Genomic DNA, 22,570 nt, shown 5'->3' with positions numbered 1-22,570 from the left:
CGACAATTTGTGTTTATGGATGACAACGCCCGTCCTCACCGTGCAAACATCGTAAGCGAATGCCTTCAATCGGAGGATATCACCCGTATGGACTGGCCAGCATTCTCACCGGCCTTGAATACAGTAGAGCACGTGTGGACATGCTTGGCCGACGAGTTGCAGCCCGTCAACCTCCTCCTACATGTCTACCAGAACTTAGGAGAGCATTGCTTTTTGAGTGGTGTAATATCCCCCAAGATCAGATCGATAATTTGATACTCAACATGCCTTGGCGTTGTACGGACTGTATTGCATCGTCTGGGAGACATACAATGTATTAACAATCATACCAAACATGTAATATTGGTTTTTTGTAAATAGGTTTTTTTTTTTTTTTTTTTTTTTTTTTTTGTAATTTGCTCCTGGGAGAAAAAATCGCTAATTTTTTTAATAATATGAAACATATAGCATCTTTTTTGCTCTTTACCTTTTGTTTAATAAATAAGCTTTACAAATAAGTCAAATTTGTTTTGCTTCTAACTCTTCCTTTGCCTGATTTTGCATTATCCTTAATTTATGGACATGAGTGTATATACAGTATTAGGCGTTTAAGTTTACGTTTTAGCCAGTAGATATCGTTAGTTGTCCACTTAATTGCGGCATTTGAAGGCATGTAGTATTAACACTCCAACTTCACTTTTTTCTTACAGAAATGGCCCCTAGAAAACATTCAGCGATTATCTTAATTATTTAATTAAATTATGGAATTATTAATTAGATTGATTATGAGTTAGATTTATTGAATCTGGTGCAAAAACTGTGAAGTTGGACTTTGCCTCGAACCCTGTTTTGAACTCTATCATACTAAACTGTATTTCTAAGCTCAGCACTTTATATTTTCTTAAATTTTATACATTTCACTTTTGTATATTATGCAATAAATATAAATTAACTGTAATTCGACCGAAATTTATTTAAAAAAAAAGTTTTTTTTTTTGGTGATAACATCTGAAATTGGTTTTTCTGGCAGCTTAGTTTCTCATGATAAAAATCTATATAAAAAATATTTTCTAGAAAGAAAACATGCATTTTTCAATTCTCCAATATATATAGATTTAAAATATGAAAAAAAATATTTCTTTGGAAGCGATTTCGGTCTACAAATTGAGCAGTCAGAGGGTTAATTGCCGGTTAGTCTGTATATCATTGGTATAAGCCAAGAGTCAGCTACGCGTTTAAATATCACTGTGCAGTTTCGGCTGATTATTCAACTTTGGAATAGTTTTAATTTTACGTTTCCTATTTTGAGTTCAAAAGAACTGCCAAGGCATGAGGAATGCCATCTGTTCATGAGTTGGACAAAAAGGTCTTTTCACCCTTCTTACGTCTTATTACTAATACAGCTGAACTTTGCGAACAGTAGCTTCACAGTTCAAGTCAATATCTAGCCTTCCAAGTAACTTCAAAGAGCTAGAATCTTAAAAACTACAACAAAGTTTACTCAAAGGGGCATTAGTCCAGAAGGGCTATTATTCTCGAAACGGCATTTTGCGTCGAATCACTATAAACGGCTGTATCACTTTTCAAATTGTTGCCACCAACTATTATATTGCCTTATATTACACTTAAAGAATTTAAATAATGAAGAATCTGCATGTTTCTTGCATTGTGATAAAGCAGCAATCCCTAGAGCTATCAAATTTTGAATAAAGTAGTCTTCCACTCGAATACGGGCAGACTTAAGCTCGAATTTTGAATTCCGAATTTGTTTAACTATCTATTTTCTATTTTTTTTAGCTTAAACGAATTTTTGATTAAGAAACTCAACGATTTCGAAACGAGCAGTGGCAACACACTGTACGGAATAAAATATTTTTATTTCCAGCGCACGAAACCGCTTGTCGGAAATTCTAAAGACACGCTGTTTCAAATATTGTTAACCCAAATGCTCTCGGAACGTGTATGTATAAATGTTAGAAAAAAACGCCCCTTTGGGCATAATATAAAATCTGAAAGCTTTCAGATTTTTTTTTTTTTTTTTTTTTTTTTTTTTTTTTTTTTGCATAGGTTATTATCAAAAATTATTACCTTGTGGCTGTGTCATCAGATGTGACACATGGAACTGTGGGATTTAGTTTTTTAAAGATGAATTACGTAATACTTACGATATTACTTTCCCTCAATATTTTTATTGAACTTTAAATTTTGTACCAAATGGGAGCTTCTCATATTAAGAAAAGATGCGTCATGAGTGATTAGGATATTCGTATGACAGGCATACATTAAATTTAATTAAAACTTAAATTAAAAATATTAATATAATTAATATTTAATATTATAATTAATAATAATATAATTAAATATTATTAATAATAATAAATATTATTTAAATTCAACTAATTAAAAATGTATGACATGTAAAACAACAAAACTAACCTAATCCAATGTTTCATTACTACCTAACGTGTTTGCCTGCTTAACGGGCGCTCTGCCACTTGATAGTGGCGACCGTGGCGGCAAAACCAACTAACCTATGGTAAATAGACGGTGCCTCCGTTGACCATCAACAGTAAACAGTCAACTACCTACCACAAGACATGACAAATGGAATTATGTAAAATAAACCGCGCAAAGTTGATAAAATACAGTGCTTTTTATGCCGATAACATAAAACAAAATCAGAGATTCTATCAATATTACTAAAAAGGACAGTCCAATTTCCAGTAAATTAAAATATTTTACACTGAACCCAAAGAAGAAATTTTGAATTTAACCAAATTAAAATATGTGATGTAATTCAATAAATTCAATCACGTTTTGTGAAGAAATGGATGCTGAGTGTAAATAAAAGCAAAGATTCCGTACATAAACACTGAGCATATAAATTATAGACGTCTCATAGTCCTGAGCTGTAAGTTTGAAACAAACACAAGAAACAAAAAATAACAACGGGACACTAAAATGCACTTATTTTATCGCTTTCTTGCACTTACCTTTTTTCTCCAAACAGGGGTGAAAATCTTAGTATCTGAAGTTTCAGGACTTTAATATCGTTATCACATCACCAACGTCACAACAAATAACGTATTTAAAATCATTTTTTTGTATATAAATAGTCTGAAAAGAAGCATTTACTTGAAATAATTAGAGAGGGGTATTAGACAGCTATTAAGTGGAACTGTAACTCGGACTAAGATTTGTAGTGTGATGAGAAGCAATAAGAAGGCATGAAACCTAATAAGAAGCACCAATAAGAAGGCATGAAAAGTATCGGGAAAGGAAGAGAATTATATTCTTGGCTTCAAGTCTGGAACGAAAATTCTTTAACAAAGGAAATCCTCTGCGCTTCCACTGCATGTTTCTTGAACAAGATTTACAATCGCGCGAGTGAAAAACCAGTTCATACTTTTCAAAATGATAAGGAAAAGGTCATTTTGCATTCATTGTGGTGGTTACTTTCTCATCTAGATCTTGATACAAAGTTGCACAATACAGTGTCTGATCACCGCAACTTTAGAGTGAACCACAGTATTAGCAACAACGTTTGACGTTTGAAAACTGACAAATACACCACTGCCGATCTACAAATCTCAAAAGTGACACATTTTATTCTGTTTTCTTTAACGAAGAATCTGTGACACAATGTATTCTTTACTCTCTACAAAGATCATGTGATTAACGGTGTCCATTCATCTAATTTCACTGCTTCTTATGCATTCATATTTATTTCAAAAGACCATGTTTTTAAAGAAAATAAATGCTGTCAACAATTATTCTTCAATTATGGAGAAGGAAACGAATGTTATGTCATATTATACTTGAAGTCAGTTTGATGGAATATATCATGATCACAAAATATACTTTCCGCAAAGAAATAAAATTCTCGTGCACTGGTATCAGTATACACAATGCAATGTGAAATATAATCAAGACTAAATGCGTATACAAACTATTTCACTTCCAGACTAAATTTTAAAATTGTCTTGTATATAACTTAGCTACACGAGAACTTGAAAGCACTTTCTGGATTATCTGGAAAAAAAGCAGTTTCTGGATGCTTTTTTCGAGATATTTTCCAGTATACTGTAGAAATAAACTAGAGAAGAAGCAGGAATAAAAAGGACTTTCAAACTTTTCAACTTACTCCAGACCATGGTCCAATCACCCACTGTGGGCAGGGCACTAGATTGCAGGGACGCTCTGTGACAGGCTTCTGACGAAGGCATTGATCGGCAGCAACGGGGCTTCGTATACCATCTGTACCCATCTGGGCACAATGTACCTGCCGTGATTGTCGGCCGCCTCCACACGAAGCGGAGCAGGGGCTCCAGCTGTCGGTCACCCAACTGTGGAAGAGAAAATGAAAACATTGGAATAAAGTCATAAAATGGGATCTTGGCAATAAAAAATAAAGAGCAAAATTTTCTATATGTTACTGTTCTTACGCTTTTTCACCATTTTTATGATATTACGCTCTTTAATCAGGATTTATAAATATCACGCTTTTTAACCAAAATGTAAGATAACTAATCAAGAATTCTGACTGTGCCTAAATAATTATATGACATGTGATTTCTATCAGTTAAAAAGTTATAGATCGCAAGAATTCGTTTTTTTAAAACACTATTTTGAGAGTGAGGAATTTTAAATTAGATAACGTATTTTAATTACAAATTAGTTACAAATCCGTGAATTATTCCAAAAATTCATAAAAATAAACTGCGCAATAAGTACCAAATTTTGGTACGCTGAGGCAGAGGTAAACCCATTAATGTATCATAATTAATATCTTATTTAATATATCTTCACAAAACGCTCAGTGCATCCCTCTTCGCTAACGTGGTAGATATCTATGCCCCACTGTAAGGATTTACTTGGATATACTGGGAAGTATGATGATACCATAATCGAATGAACACACTAATTTTCTGATTACGCAACCGTGGTAGCTCACTAATAGTTGGCCACAGACACCAGCCGCAAAAGCGTTTCAATAAAAAATGTTATAACGGTGGGTAAATGAGGAGATGGTCCAATAAAGTGATGTCCATCTCGAACCCGCAATCAATTCCACATGACCTTTTCTTGATGGGGGCTGCCTTTAGGCCTTCACTCTCCACTAATTTCCGGGGATTTCGCAATGGTATCATGTTAGTGCTGCTCTGATCGACCATAATATGGGACTGTCGGCGAGCCGTTCTGTTGGTATGGTGATCAGCTGCATAGGCTTGTGCACGAACTTGTCTTCCAAAAAAAAAAAAAAAATGTTCGTCTGTTAAAAAAATACTAATAATGTGAAATGTCTTGAGCCGAAAGCTCTCTAGAGAGTTTGGTGTTAGGGAAAGAAGATTAGGAGACTCTTGGACTGGTCTTTAGGCGAGATTCTCCGTTTTTTTTTTTTTTTTCAGCATGACAGTATACTCTATGGCAGCGGTTCTTAACACCGTGGCCCGCAGGCGCCAATGTGCCCGCGAAGTGCATCATATGTTGTACTTCTGTTAGGTGGATATAACCTGCTGCATCATGTAGGTCATAGAGCCGTTCGGCCAGTTTGATAAATAGAACAGAAAGCTGCACATGCTCTTCCTTAACGTTTCTTTCAATCGATCTATTTTTGTGCGCTGTATGCTATATGCAGTGCCAAAAATCGCTTTAATCACAACTATTTTAAATTCTTTGTTACCTTTTTAATGTAGGGTATTGTTTATAATGCTTATGATTGCAATAAAATAAAGAAATATTAAGAATCGTTCTCCTTTTTTTTTTCTTTTTTTTGTTTTCTTTTCTTTTTTTTTTTTTTTTATTGCGCCCGCCAGTATTTTCTGTTTAGTCAGATGTGCCCAGACGGAAAATAAGAACCCCTGCTCTATGGGAAGAGGAATTATCCCGTTATTTGAGTTTGACAATATACTTCCTTTCCATTATGTCACTCTACTCTGTGTATATGAATGTAACTGCTATTTAGTTCATTACCACAATGTATAGAACCGCATCTGTTTCTAAAATTATCCTCATTATTATTTTCATCTAAACATTGTACAGTTGATTGGTATTCTGCACATTTTAAGTTATATTACCTGGCCACTCTTCACCATAAATTTTAAATCGTATATTTTATTTTCAATGTATTTTACACTCACTGTCAAACTGTTTTGCCCCTTAACACAATACTATGTCTTGACATGCGAATATATACTCAATTCTGTATGAGTTCAGTCACTGGCCAGGTCCTTGCCCATCTTTAATGCCAGCTGGAGCAGTCGTTTTGGTTTGAAAAATTTAGTTGGGTACTACTGTCATACATTCAGAAGCTGGTCAGCTGCTCTGACAGCGGGTCCGCATAAATCGAGACAGAGCTCGAAAAATGCGAGCTATCACCTATAAAATGTCCAAGGTCTCAGCTAACGATAAAGGCAGCTCTTACCCGTTCACATGATAAATTTGTGGACTGATCTGGCTGCAGATCAGGTTCAGAGGATTAAAAACAAGAACGACGCATTTTAAATGAAACAGATTATCGCGTATCTCGTTTCTCTATTTTGGCTCGCTAAAATTTTAATATCGCATTCTTAGTTTATTTGTTACGGAATTTTGTAATCCGTTCAGTGCGAATTTACGTTATTTTGGTACTTATGAATTATCCTGCCTATTGGCCAAGTAGCGCCATTTGGAGCAGCAAGAGAGCCAATTATTATGACGAATTACAGGAAACAAATTATAGTGGTGTAGTGAATTGAGAATACGGCAAAGCACACTAGGGCTATCTGCCTAAGGGAAGGGATGCCTTCGTGGAGGACTTTCTAAGGGAAACTGACTCGTATAGACGTTACACATGGGGAAAACCACGAAAACGCCATGCAGCCAGCTTGTTCGCGGGATTCGAACCACAGACCGAACTACCAGTGTTCAGCGATTTTACCGCTCGGCCGCTGGTGGGCGACAAATTATGGATTAGGCAATTATGGATGACTGTGTCCTTCAGAATTCCGCAGTAACGATTGGTGATTGGATACTGTTGCCGAAATTTCCACCGTTATTTTAAAGTTTCATTCGAATATTCTTTATTAGATTGTTGTTTGGAGATAATGATTTTTTTTCATACTTTAATAGAACTCTCAACTTATTAATATGTCGTCAGTGAATTTCATGATAAACATGTTAACCTAAATTTGAATGATTGACATTGGTTTTCATAACGTCACACGCCCACCAGCGGCCGAGCGGTAAAGTCGCTGAACACTGGTAGTTCGGTCCGAGGTTCGAATCCCGCGAACGGGCTGGCTGCATGGGTGTTTTCGTGGTTTTCCCCATGTGTAACGTGTATACGAGCCAGTTTCCCTTAGAAAGTCCTCCACGAAAGGCATCCCTCCCCTTTGGCAGATAGCCCTAGTGTGCTTTGCCGTAATTAAATACACCACACCATAACGTCACACATAAAGTTTAAGGATCTATTTTTACATGATTCAAATTAACATAACTCGCTAATAGGATTTGTTTGAAGAATGACTGTGTTGTACACAGACATATCAAAAACTAAACGTTTGAAATTATTTGTGAAAGTCTGGATTGCTTTGAGGCGTTTCATGAAAGTTTTTCAAAAATATCCAAAGCAATCGAAAACAAATTACTTCTCAGCCAACTAATTTTGTTAGCTAATTAACTTCTTTAATAGGCTTAGAACAGACCTTCATACACACATAATTTAACGCTGCACAATGATCTGCAGTAAAATTTAATGAATTTTTTATAAATCGTAAGTGCGAATTCTTCTACCTCATTAGTGTGTATGGTTATTTGTCTTGCCTTTCATTCGAATTGTAAACTAACACTAGATGCCCTCCCAAACCGATATAATGGTTAGCGTCGCTGACTGCCGTGCCGCAGGACCCGGGTTCGAATTCAGGAGAAGGCATGGATGTTTGTAAATGTATAGTTTCCGTGCGGCATGGGGACACTAAATATGCGGCGAGCCGAAAGTCCTCTAGAGACGTTGTTAATAGAGGAAGAGGGGTGGGACACCCTCGGATCCGACCCCCCAGGGGTACTCTCCATCAAAATTGGGGGCGGAACTTAGCTAAATTGCACTGTCACATGTGAGGTGCTCAAGGCTGTTGCCAACGGCAGGCGTAAACTTGCATTCTTTGTCACTTGCACACTTTATGCTGTATTGTTATCATTTAGTTCCTTTCATTTCAGGCAGTTTGGAGATGTATTTCAGGAAAAGGTACAAAACAATTTTGTTTAAGAATGAAAAGTGTATGTCAAATAACCGCGAAATGTGCTAAAATTTCCCGCAAAATTAAAGTTAATAAGGTTGAATTTTTTTCTAATTTTAACTTAAAGAACACTGTGTAAATACTTTTAATAAATTTACATTTATTACCATTACTTTACATTTTCTGAAATTTGTCGAATATGAAACATTTTGGTGAATATCAAATAAATCTATGAATTTCAAGATCCTCCTTTTTTATTTTTTACTTTAATTAGAATTTTTAGACTATTTCTTTTTCCTATATAAGTAATATTAATAATAATTTTTACGAAAACTTACGGAGAAATTGCACTACAAAATTATTCGTTTCCCAAACCAACTTCTTAGATATGAAAAAATATTTCCTTAAATTACATACAGATTTACTGGAAGAAAAATATGCCAAAGTAAAATTTAAAACTGCGAAAATGAAAACCTTAGATTGGCATAGAATTCTGAATATAACTCTATCGATTTTAAAGAAAATCAGATACGACTTTCTTCTTAGCACTTTCTATTACCATTGACAAATGATCTTCTCTCATAGTTATTCATAAAACTTAAAAAATATTCCCTCTTGATCTTAAAAGACATTCTGTTATTAGAAATAACCACAATAATCAAAACAGCATACCATTTTTATCTTCTACAGTTATAAAACTGCCTGGATTCTCAAAGCGTTTAATTTTCATGTCATTTTTCTCACTATCAATAAATTTTTATAATTCGGTTTTTAAAGATTACATTTCTTATTTTAATTCCTGAGGAATTTATAGCATTTCTTAACAGTGCACTAAAGCTTATATCAACCAAACATTTAGAAATAAAATTTCGTATCAAGTTGCACGTATCTTACGTTCAAAGAGAAGAAGCAAACATATGTTCTATAGTTGATTTTAAGTTATTACTTAAACGAATAATTTTGATTTTTGTTCAGCAAATATTATCCCCCCATTTCTTCAGTTAGTGCATTGAATTTCTTTGACGCCTTCCATATTCACAAAAGGTACTGTCTTTCATTAATAACAATGATTCCAAACCAACTTTTCGCACTGCTTTGAAAATTCAATTATCCTAGCTTTTTTGTGTTTCATTGCTGGTTTCCTCGACAGATGGCACTACGTTCGTTTCCTGTTTCTGTTATTTATTGGTTTCTTTATACTGAGTATAATACGTTTGCTTTTCCCACATTTCCTGAATTTTTTTATTTCTTAAGAAGAGGAATATACATTTGATTACCCTCAAAATTACGGTGATTTATTCAAAATCTACGCTATCTGAGGCTGATGTATACTTGATTTTAAATTACATAAATGCGCTTAACATTGGCTGTTCGTATCAAACATTCGACACCAAATCATATTTTCTGTTTTAGTCCAAAGGGGCTTTGTCCCTCCCTGAAGAACTATTGTTTTCGTTTTGCAATTTTGCGTTGGTTCACTATAAATGTCCGTTTCACTTTTCAAACTGTTGCCACCCAATGTTAGAGTCCTGCAATAATGCTTCAAATATAAATTTGAAGAAATTAAATAATGAATAATCTGCATAAATGTATGTCTATTTCTCGCATTGTGATAAAACAACGGTACATAGAGCCATCGAATTTTGAATGACGTGATCCTCCTACGAATATGGGCATGTGGAAGCCCACATTTGGAATTTGTATTATTATCGATTTCATACTTTGTAAATCTTTAACGAATTTTTGATTAACAAACTCAAGGATTTCAAAGCGAGCAATGGCAACGTTGTACAGAAACACATTTTTATCTCCAGCGCGTGAGGACTGCGTATCGAAAATTCTTAAGATACGCTCAATTGCTCTTTAACTGAATTTTATGGTTTAAGTGCGAAGAACGTGATGTTTAATAAATAAAGGTAACAGATAAAATGTTGAAAAACGGCCCTTTGGACATAATTTAAAATCTGAAACCTTTCAGATTCTTTTGCTTTTTTAAATTAAAAAACGTGTTACTTAATGAAGAACTTAAATAGCATCCACTTAAATGGGGAAATCTCGTTCTCGTGCAGTGGTCTTGATTATATTACTCGTATACATTATATATTACTCGTATATATTACTTTTTTACTTAATAGCTGTTTGCACTAGTCCTTCGTATCTAACAGACTTTTTTCCCCGAAATTTTCAGTGTAAATCTGCCGTAGCGAAACTCTTAGTGTAAATTCCATGCCGTTGAATATAATTATTTTACGCGCCGTGATTACTGCTAAAATTTGCCTTTTTCCGCTATAAAATTACAGTCCAAATGCTTTGCGCGATAAAATTACAGTTTAAATTACATGCCATCGAACCAATACGATCATATTATCGTATTCTTTTATTGATGTAAAACAGAAAGAAACACGAGCTCCTTTGATAATTTAGAAGGCAGTTTTTCTCGAGTTTCATTTTTGTTATTCTGTTGCGATTTACATACAATAATAATGTTAACAAGAAATGAATGAAGCAATGTAATGAAACACATATTAAAAATATTTATTTTCCTTTTAAGAATAATCAATACTCTTTAAGTAACTGTTTTGTGTGATTATAACATTAGTTCTAGGGATAAACGTTGTCTTGTTTGAAATATAATTTGCTCTCTTAAAAGCTTTCTTCTTACACAATTATGCTAATTTAAAGACGTAACCAGTAATGTTTATTTAGGGTCACCGAACGTTGAATTTGTACCAATAGCTCTCTGTCATTTTTCTTAAACTGATCACATTTATTCATAGTTTTTATTTACTAACATGTAGATACACAGCCCTGAACAAAAATATATTTTATATATGTGTATAAAATGCTATCATTAAGTAACCCAACGCTTAAAATTAGTTCTTACATATTTCCAACTTAAAGTGAGCAAATTTAAAACACATTTGATGCATTAATTTTTCAGAAGCTTACACATACTGCCACTTTTTTGAACCATAGTTTCATTTAGAAGTTGTAATTAATTCAACTAACAAACTCATTGTCAACGCTCCGCCTTCTCCTGCTAAACAATTACAAAAAAAAAAAAAAAAAAAAAAAAAAAAAAAAAAAAAAAAACACTACCGGCTGAGCGCTAAAGACGCTGAACACTGGTAGTTAGGTCAGTTTCCGGGTCCCGGTAAGCATATTTTGTAAGTGCACATATTGCTATCGAGGGAGTGGCTTCTAGAATGGACCAATGGGCTTTCAGTAGTATTTCTGTCATTTCAGATGACATTTCCCGGGCTTTAAGCAAGATGTTTGAAAATGTTTTCCCCCGCAAGTTCTCGTACGAAATAATTAAAGTTTCGTGGATCTCTTGTGAAAATTTCCAGATAGAAGTTAAATCAAATATTCGCAAATAAGTATAATCAGATCACTCACAATGCATATTTTGAATCTCACACTTCATAAAATCAAAGGAATGCAAGCACTGAGACAAGAAAATACTGGGTTCATTCCAGTTATTCTGAGCTCAATAAAAAAGTTATACACTTGAATTCTCCACAGTTGTTAGTAAATGCATAACATGTAGGCTAATTGTAGCCTGAGTCAATTTTCTCCATATAAAAGAGCGATAATATGCAACGAACATTAATCCTAATATCAGTGAGTGATAAGTTTCGCGAAAGTGAAATTTTGAGGATTAAATAAACTTATAAAATGAAAATAGTATGAGATTTTCTACTAAAATAATAGCATTAAATTATAACTTCGAAACAAATACAAAATAAAACGTAAACAACAACATGCGCTCATATGCATAATTTTAAAGTGTCAGCGTCACACGTGCAATAAAAGCTCATTGGTCCATTTTTGAAACCCCTCCCTCAGTGGCGATACCTGTGTGCACTTGTGAATTATAGCATCTCGGGAAACAAACGGGTTGGCCATATGGGCGTTTCCGTGTTTTTCCTCACGTGTAATGTGGATATGAGCCAGTTTTCCTAAAAAAGACCTCCATAGTGTAGCGTGTTCCTAATGGCTGTGTTCGTAATAAGTACAAAAAAGTGTCCAAAAAGCGAGTTTTTTAAAGTTTGTTTATATATTTTAAGAACATATTTCATTGTAAAACACATAAAAACTATGGTTAAGACTTGCAGTACATTTCTAAGGTTTACTTTGTGAAAGTTTTAATTGTTACGATTACCACTTATATGTTTTACCGATTTCAGCAAATGCAAACTACGTTAAGACAACCGCTCAAATGATACTTTGTTTTCGTCAAGGTTCATTACGTAAATTAGTCACTTTTGAGATTAGTTTAGATTAGACTATCTGTATTACTGAAAGGCACGAGAAGCCTAACTGTTTAAGAGAGGATCATGCCTTTTTGAGCCGTTTTTGAGGATTCAGAGTACACATAGGACAGCCAAGAAATTTTCCACGCAACTAGCCCTTTCGTCAATATTTAAAACTGAATCGAATTACCAGAGCTCAGTGATTTTACATCTATTAAAATTCACTTTTAATATTTCTGTATATGTATTCACACCCTGTAAGAAGGGTTATTAGAATTTTCTTGAATAAGATGCTTCATTTTTATCTGAATTAGTTTTACGTTTTTTTTTAATTTAACTTCTTCTTTGGCATAACTTGCCAATTTTCTGGAATTTTACGATTTTTCTTTGACCAGTTGAAACATTCAAGGTAGGTGAAACGAAGCTTTGCAATCTAGTTTAGCATAAAGATACGCATATAAGTACTAAAATAGTTTGCATAGAAATAAATATTTATGACCTACGTTAACCAGCGTGGTGACGTCGATGTCCTTGACTTGCTACTCTGAGCAGATACATAAGATACGTCACTGTCTCAAGCGCCGATACGTCACTGTCTCAAGCGCATAGACCTTATAAGAAATAGACTAACCCATACGGGTTTTCTCCCTCGTCTGAGGCGTTGCCGGCTGTCACCTTGATCACATCCGGAGGAGTAGGGACGACTTGCAGAAATTTAACATTGGTTGCCTACTGCAGCGTGTATAATTGTCAAGAAAAAGCTGCTTGTAGCGCCTCATTTCACAAATTATAATTTCTACATATTTTTATTTTTGAAATTGAGATAGATTATTAAAAATTTAGCAAATTTATCAAGCATAATTAACGTTCCAAATAATTATAAAGCTATTGCATGCTTTCAGGACTGGATATTTTTTTAGCTTTTCCTATGCTGTAAGGAAATTTGTAAGTACTTCTTTTAGAAACTAATATTTTAAATCTGAACTAATAAAAAATTTCAAACAAGCAATTTTCTCTTGCAATTTTTATGCTTTTTATTGGTGTAAATAAGTAAAAAATACTAAAATATTTAAAAACGAATTTTTGAAAGTTATGTTTAAAATTATAAATTGTGCTGCTTTTTTAAAATTATAGATGTGTATTATAGCACAGTTTCTATAAAGGAATTTTATTTCAATTATATTTCATAATACATCATAGTGATAAATATTTTTGAATTTTTAACGAAATTTTTCTTTAAAAATTCGTTAAAAAATTTTGTACATTTAATTCTAATATTAAAATTGTATTTAACCGTAATAATTAATTTTCCTTGTATTTTATAGTGATTAGGTTTTTAATTTATTTTTAGTTTTCTGCATAAGATTTTTTTTTATTTATTTACTGTTAATTTAATTTATTAGCCCAAAGGGGCGGTAGCCTGGAAAGGCTGTTATTTTCGAAGCGGCATTTTGTCCCGTTTTACTATAAATGTCCGTGTCTCCTTGCAAATTGTTGTTACCAAATATTATCGCTCTGTATTATATGTAAAGAAATTAAATAATGAAGAATCTGCATGAATACATGTATCTTTCTCGCACTGTGACAAAAACGACAGTATCTACAGCCATTAAATTTTGAATAATGTAATCCTCCACCCGAACATGGGCATCTGGACGGCCGAATTTCGAATTTGTTTTAATCTATTTCATATTTTGTAAAACTTTAACGAATTTTTGATTAACAAACTCAACGAGTTCAGAGCGAGCACTGTACGGAAAATAACAGTTTTATCTCCAATGCGGAAATTTTAAAGATATGCTGTTTTCAAATGTATGTGGTTTACGAGAGAAGAACATGTTATTCAATAAATATAGGTAACACACAAAACTTTAAAAAAGGTTCCTTTTGGGCGTAATATAAAACCTCAGTGCTTCTAGATTTTATTTTATCTTTTTTTTCCTTCATTACGCTCAGGAAATTTTATGCTCCGAATTTTATGAATTATTAAAATAACTAATCCACTTTAATGTTAATAATTTCATGATCATATAATGAAATAAATATGATAGTTTTGTAATGTTATTATAATTTGGAAACTCACCGCCTGAAAATGCTCATTAAATTTAAAAAAAATTATCAGATCTTGTTTAATTTTACCTTATTTATTTCAAAGCATCGCGTACTATCAATCTTATTTAATTTTACTTTATTTTTACGCAAAATTAAGTTCATAAATTTTGTGCTTAGAGTTTTTACCGTTTTACCAAAGTATAGATGTTTGTACAAGAATTATGCATGAAAAAAATGCGCGAAATGCAGTAAAAATTGCTTTAATGTGATATATTAAATCCTATTTGAAAGAAAAAACTGTGGCTTTCATAATCTCAACATTATACAACGTATCACATTTAATAAATAAAAAGAGTTATGTGATACAAACGCCATAGGTTTCAGTGTTAAAGTAAACCAGATCGTCCCTACTCTTTCTTGCCGACATGTCGGTGACGCGCGCCCCGCCCACTGGGTTAGTCTGTCTCTTATAAGGTCCATGCTCAAGCGCCGAAGAAAGGTTTCAGCTTTGATGGAGCATAACCTTACCTGCCTACGTACCTTAAATTTCCCGAAATATAATAAAAATGCAAGCAAATTCTTCCGCGAAAGCAATTCTTCCCTTAGATAAGCAGCCCTTTAGTTCTTTTTCATACCTGATTAAACATCATTAAAGCTTTCGTAACAACTCAATTTCAGTATTTAAGTATTTTAGTTAATAAGTTAAACATTTTGATTTTCTACGTTACGTTGTGTTTTCATGAAATATATATTCAGTGTTATTGCCCCATCTTGTCACAGCATTCTAAAATTATTTATATAAAATAAGAGATAAAAGTGTGCGTGTGCGATTATGGCAAAGCCTCGAGGGCTATCTGCCTAAGGCGGGATTCGAACCTCGGACCGAACTACCAGTGTTCAGCGACTTTACCGCTCGGCCGCTGGTGGGCCAAAGAGGTAAAAGAAAAAAAGAGATAAAAGAAAAGCTATTTATAAATTTATAACAAAGTTGCAGAGTACATCGAATTCAATTAATAATTTTCTGTAAATATGTTAGCTGATACTGATATTAACACAGTTTATTCATAGAAAGACGATATCTTGCAAAGATGTTTTTTAATACTTTATTACGATGTTTTAGAACTGCCATGTTTTCTCCCACGATGCTTTGTACGACAACGTTTTCGTCCGCGAGTTTTCGGCTATACCAATACTTAACATTCAACATCAAATTATACTAAAAATTTTTAATTATCAATGTTAGTGTTATAAATTACGCATAATTGGACAGTTACATTAGATATCAAGTTTCGTCTGGTCTATAATAAGATTAAAGATTAATACGATTATAGATATGAGGTGTTGGTGTTGGTGTATTTAATTATGGCAAAGTACACTAGGGCTATCTGCCTAAGGGGAGGGATGCGTTCGTGGAGGACTTTCTAAGGGGAACTGGCTCGTATACACGTTACACATGGGGAAAACCACGAAAACGCCCATGCAGCCAGCCCGTTCGCGGGATTCGAACCTCTATAGATATGAGGAGAAAGATTAATAGGATTGTAGAATAGAAAATAATACCACAGGAATCGGAGATTTCTTACGACAAAATAAAAGAGCTTAACTACATTGGAAAATAATATTTACCTAAACGAGTAAACATTTAAAACTTACAAAAAATACATCTGAATAATGACCTTTTGTTGAGTGAAATGTCAATTCTCATTATTTTCTTACCAGTCGGGTTTTCGTTTTGCTATTTAAAAGGACATTTATATATTTTTACAGATGCAAGTGCAGCTTAGGTTTCTAGAAAACTGTGCCAAAAGTTACGAAGTTAAAGCCAAATTAAAAATTAGAAAGTACTGATACGTACACTGGTGGGCATTTGTGTGGATTGCATTCCTTTATTTCTGGAACTGGTCTCGCAGCGACGTCACACAAACGGTCGTCCACTTCTTTTTCATTAGCCTTGTTCAAACAAGTTGGTCTTGACATTTGGTAACCTATAAAAAATAATTTATAATCACAAATATGTAAACAATATAGAGAAATATAATATTAAGAAAAGTATTCGCTTTTTATAATTCATAGTTTCAAACAAAACCTAAAGTCGATATTTTTAATTTTGTTATAAAATATATACAAATTTTATCCTCCTGCCAAGAAAAAAAATCCCATATAGATGTTCAATCTATTTTATCAATCTTGTTTTTTTTTTTTTTTTTTTTTTTTTGTGCTGCATTTTTATTTTAATGTTAAGATCATTAGTAAAATCAGAAAAAATGATATAAGCTTAGAATATGTGATTTAGCCTTACAGTTTACGTTTTGGATTACCTAAACTAAAACTGCATCAAATGTTGATGCTTGCTCATTTTATTATACATATTCCTTGCCTTTTATTAATTCAACTGGACAAATTGTTACGAATTTTGTGTAATGTAACCTGAAACGCAAAGAGTCGCCAAATCCAGCGATCATTTAGCGACATTTGGGTTCGATCCCTGTATAACAGCAATTGGGATTGGTGTGGTGTATTTAATTATGGCAAAGCACACTAGGGCTATCTGCCTAAGGGGAGGGATGCCTTTCGTGGAGGACTTTCTAAGGGAAACTGGCTCGTATACACGTTACACATGGGGAAAACCACGAAAGCGCCCATGCAGCCAGCCCGTTCGCGGGATTCGAACCTCCAATTGGGATTGTAAATGAATAACAGTTAATTCCGATATATGAATGTAATTGTATACGGCCGTGATATGTATCTATTTATGTATGTATCTATTTATTCCTTCCAGTAATTTTGAGAAGTGTAGATACTAGTGACTTGTCGGCGGCCGAGGGTAAATAATATACCGTATAAGGTATTTCTCCTGCCTTCTTGGCAGAGATGGAATTTCTTTAAAAATAAGTGTTAAAATATATTTCTGATAGTAACCCGAATTAATTTTGACATTTTTTTCTGCTTTCATTATTTTAAATTTATAATTTATAAGAGAATCCAATAATAACCCTAAAACCTTTACAAAAACTTTCCTTGTTTTCTTGGAACCAAAATATTAAGTCTTTTTCTCCTCTTTTTCGTTAATAAATCGATCTTTTTCTTTTGCAATCAGATAAGTTTATACAAGGCTTGTGTTAAGAAACATCTTTCGGCGTTAGGTGATGGGCATTACGTGTTTTTTTATAAGCTTTAAATCAGATTTTATAATTTTGTCCACAGATCCTACAGAGATAGATTTTTAAAGATTTTCCAATAGCTCTTTGATGGGCTGAATTTTCCTTTAAAAAATGAGATGCTACTTAATAAACATGAGATGCGATTTAATAAGAGCTGTAGATACCTTTGTTGGGGATGCATTTTTTGCCCTTTTCGCAATTAGATGTAAACTTTCAGGTTTTTTTCCTTTCATATTAGCTGTGTCACGTATTTCAGGTATAGAAATATTAAAACCATGTTTTTCACACCTTTTTTTAATAATTGAATAAGGCTATTTCTCTTCGGACAGCGCAAAAATATAGCTTTCAAGCTATTGTTTATTTTTCAGCGACATTTTAAAGAAACGAATATTTTTAATGCTGCAGACGATAAATAAACCTTATTCCAATTTGATGCCAGACACGTTTATATTTTAAAATTAATATTTAAATTCATGGTGAAATTCAAAATCGTTACAAAAATGCATTGCTTCGGCCGCAGCTTGCTAGTACACTACATTAAGTGAAAAATTCCACTTTTCTAAGAAATACACTTCCTGCTTTAAAACTTAAATTTTTAGTGTATACAATCGAGCCTCATGTAATCATCTGCTTTCAATAGCCAGTAACGTGCAGAAATAATGTTACTGACATGTTTATCTGTGTAAAGCACTGGGTACCCAATGGAATGATGTGTTATCGTAAATCGAAATATATAATATCCGTACAATGCACGAATGTAGTGTGTACAACGAAATATGTAAATCATGCAACAGAAGCCCCTAATGAAAGTATGTACATTATGTATTATGGGTACTGAGCATATTTCCGCACAGCGCTTCTGCTTTATGCACACCTTACTATGTCTCATATGTTTTTTCTGTGTGCAATATTTGCATTTATGTGCTCTACATGTTTCCATATGTATTCTATGTGTCATGATATGTATTCTCGTGTGTGTTTTTATGTCTTTATGTTACGTAATTACGAGTGTGTTTTTATGCTTTTACGTTTAATTTATACCTATGTGTTTCAGCTTATATGCGTGTTTTAATGTTTTAATGCTATCCTTTATATTCTTTTTAAATTACTTTGTGTTATTAACAACGTCCTATGTAAAACCTACTTGACATCTAGCCCCTGTATGGCCATGTAAACTCCCGGTGCAGCCTTACGGGGCTCCAGCGAGTTGTTTCTTCGAGATAGTGGAGGACGTGGGACATATGCCTGTTTACCTATGTTATACGCCAGGCGTCCCAGTCCTCCGTCACCTATCACCTGTATACAATATTGCACATGTAAAACGATTTATTTTCGATACTGCCTGAAACCCAAGTGTGTGTGCCAAGCACAATTTTCGTAAAAAGAAATTTGATCGCGACTTAATGCTGAATTATATTGTAGAATATCAAACATAATAATCCTGAAAAACGGGATAACTATTGTCATATCCTCATAACCATCTCTCCGCGAATAGATATATTCTCCTTACAACAACGTGTATTCCTGAACTCGATTAATAAAAAAAATTCTTTTATCTTTCTCTAATGCAAACTCTGCTCTTGCCTGGTTACTAAAAACTTTAACGATGCTTTATGTTAAGAAGAATTTCGAGAAGAAAGATAAATCGGAAGAAAATAGCCTCTTTTAAAAAGAAAACTTTCTCTTCGAAAATCTGTCTCGCGAGATTTACGAGGTTCTCTACCGCGCACGCATAAACGTAGAATGTATTAATAAAAATCCACTCATTTAAGAAGGAAAATGGCGAAGTGGAGATTCGCGTATTCAGCAATAACACGAGTTAAATAAAATACAAAGAAAAAAAAATAGAGTCATTTTGCAGTTTTTCGGTAATAACAACAGTGGTATAAGCAATGATGAATTAATTTGAATTTCAACACGGTATGCTGTTGAAATATCACGTTAAACACTAACAGTATAAGTACCGATGGATTATTACTCCATTGAATTTAGAAATTACATTTGTGGCGTAAATCAAGCAATGACTGAGGCTGAAATCAAGCAATTATTTGGGACTGATAAGAAACGATTGAAGTTGCGTTTTTTTCTTAACCATCAGATTAAGAATTTAATAAAAAAAAACGTGAAATATAAATGAGACAGTGTTGTACACTACATCCACAAAAGTCTTTACCTGGTCTCTATTTTCGCAGTCATTAGTCGTAGTTGTATGCGTCCACTTATAAAAATGTTTCAAATAACATCAGTATTTATATTTTGAGATTTTCAAATTTAAAAAAATCAGATTTATAAAAATTATGATATTTTTATACGCTCCTTGCGTCTCTGTACTTTGTACTAGTTACAAGAAGTGAAACACAAATCTTCCATATGACCAAAATGAACTGAGATATCTTAATTACAAAATTTGCAGCATTTGACGCAATTTTCAATTTCATCGGAGAGTGGGTTGATAAATAAATTAGAATAATTCAAAATTGATTTTTCCTCTTTATATACTACTCAATGATAGGCCTTTGTGATCGGCCTGTTAAGTATTTTTAGTCTATAATTTTGTTACCTTTAGCATGTCAAAAGAATTTTCAAACAAATAATTTAAATCTAAAAATACGTTAGTAATATTCAAATATAGTTTACAATTTCAGAATCATAAATCTGTTAATAATTTTAAAAAACATTTTCTTTTTTAAATTAATTCAAATAATATTACAAATTGGTTATATACCAATATATAAACCAGCAAGCGTTTCTTAGTACACTATACTTGTAAGATTCTGTGTATAAGTTCCCCATTAAAAATTAATGTAATCATTACTTTTCACAATCATCCACATATAGATGCTCGCCTTATCATCATAAAACTTTTCCTAAATTGATATTTTATTTTTAGTTACCAACAAATCCAAAGATTTCGATCTTCGGTTTATATACAGCCCCTGAATATGATCTCCGACTTTAATATCAAATACCTAGGTTAGTTTTTATCACTCTTTTTGTGTCTTAATTTTTATAGCGAGTACAAATTTTGCCTACATACAAGTAGACGGAACGAAGGAAAATGTAAAAAGTTATTTATCGTAATTTTTACAAAATGTTTCCCTAAAATTTACAGACGCCAAAACCTGAATGCTAGCATATTTTAAAATATTTTTGCAACTGGAAGCTTATGTCTAGTACCAACTGTTGCGAAAATAAAATAAAGGCAAAGGGAGGAATTTTTGTCGGCACAGTGTACATTTCAAAATATTAAATAATTTATTGAAATCCTATCTCTTGACCATTTACATGCCGAGCTCGTGCACTAACCCTGGAGGTTGCTTGTAATATTGTTTACTACCATTATTTTTTGCATATGTTATGTTAAAAATTTGTTTAATGGTAATAAGATGTTTTTAAGTTTAAAATAGATGCGTGAGTATGCATCTTTGTTTAATGAAAGTAAACCTGGAAGTTTTTTTTTTTAATTTATCATTTGTCTGTTATTAGGATAATCTTACATATTTTTTACACTTTTCAAAAGATGCATGGATTAAAGATAAAATTTTACAGCTCTCTAATGCGGTAAATTAACAAAGAGATTGTAATTTAATATACGTGTGCTAATATATAGTATAATAGTAGGTTTCTAAATTGTGCAATATGGTCTTTGGGGGAAAACTTTAAAACCGAGGTTTCAAATATGTATATTTTATAATCAAGCTGTAATCTCAAGTTACGCAAATCGTTGATCAATCATTTCTTTGTTTTCTGAATTGCCTACTAATAATTTAGTTGTATTATTGCTTAGGAATAGAATTCATTATTTAAGAGGACTCATACACCTTAAAACCCATAAGATCTTCGAATATGTGACTGTTGCAAGAATTGGGATAACTTATTTATTTCAAAAGCAATTACTTCCAACATTTTACAGACTACGTAATATAGCTGCTTTCTGAAATAGTAATCAGAAAGTTTATGTTGCCACAAATATTTTTATAATTTAAACCGCTTTATGACAAAATCTTCCGTCATGTTTCCACCTTGCGCGCACAGTTTAAAACATTCTGTTGCATAATTTAATTCCATATTTAATATGTGGCTTTTATAACATTTGGAAACTACTGTGAACCAAAAATTCTAAGAATTTCATGTTAAATTTTTATTTTATTTGGAGTTGAGTTTATAAATGTATTTTATTTAAAAAATATGTAATGTTATAGTGCATCAAGTTTTTTTAATATTAAAATATTCATCAGATTTTTGGTTCAGTTAGAAAACAATGCTCATATAAAGAATTCCAGAAAATTTCAAGTATGTACCATTAGCCATTTTTAAAATATCATGCACGGAAGGTGGAAACATGACGAAACGTTTTGTCATCAAGCGGATTAAATTACAAAAATATGTGTGGCAACACAAACTTTCTGGTTACTAGTTCCAAAAGCAGCTATATTATGGAGTCAGCTGTAAAAAGTTTGAAGTAACTGCTTTTAAAATAAATAAATTATCCGAATACTTGCAACAGTTACATAGTCAAAGATCATAAGGGGCTTAAGGTGTATGAGCGCCCTTAAATCTGTTCAACTCTAGATGATCCTCATCTATTGCTGGAGTTCCATGTTTATTGGTTGAATAAATATGTACTTCATTTTTTCCATCGAATTTTTTTCATTTTTAGTTAAATTTATATTTAACTATTAAGAGATAACTTTATGTAATTCATTTTTACAGCACTATGTAAAACAATAAAAATGAAGCAATGGATAAAAGTGCTATTATTTTAACTCCTTGACATATGAATAACACCTTAAGGAAAAACGAATCTATACTTGATATAATGGCATACAAACATACATACATACATATATAATACATACTCTTGTAGAGTTCCTCACTTTGTAATTCCAAGTTAATGTTGGATGTG

At 32.8% G+C, this 22,570-nt stretch overlaps 1 protein-coding gene across 5 annotated transcripts in view; it reads right to left on the bottom strand.

Annotated features, from left to right (window-relative positions):
- The window catches only part of LOC118187711 (protein madd-4-like), a 557,221-nt gene that overhangs the window by 108,601 nt on the left and 426,050 nt on the right, over window positions 1–22,570 (bottom strand). For all 5 annotated transcript variants that reach the window (XR_015042253.1, XR_015042254.1, XM_085821131.1 and 2 more), the window contains exons 6-7: window positions 16,359–16,488; window positions 4,124–4,325 (exon numbers count right to left, since the gene is read on the bottom strand). Coding sequence is in view for 3 of the 5 variants with exons in the window: in XM_085821131.1 (XP_085677257.1) it covers window positions 4,124–4,325; window positions 16,359–16,488 (332 nt within the window). In the remaining 2 variants the exon portion in view is untranslated. The remainder of the gene's footprint in view (window positions 1–4,123; window positions 4,326–16,358; window positions 16,489–22,570) is intronic.

The sequence above is a fragment of the Stegodyphus dumicola genome, chromosome 7 (assembly GCF_044657685.1).
Source record: "Stegodyphus dumicola isolate Sdum_Otavi_A_Nest chromosome 7, ASM4465768v1".
NCBI lineage: Eukaryota > Metazoa > Arthropoda > Arachnida > Araneae > Eresidae > Stegodyphus > Stegodyphus dumicola.
This window is presented reverse-complemented; position numbering and strand designations above follow the sequence as displayed.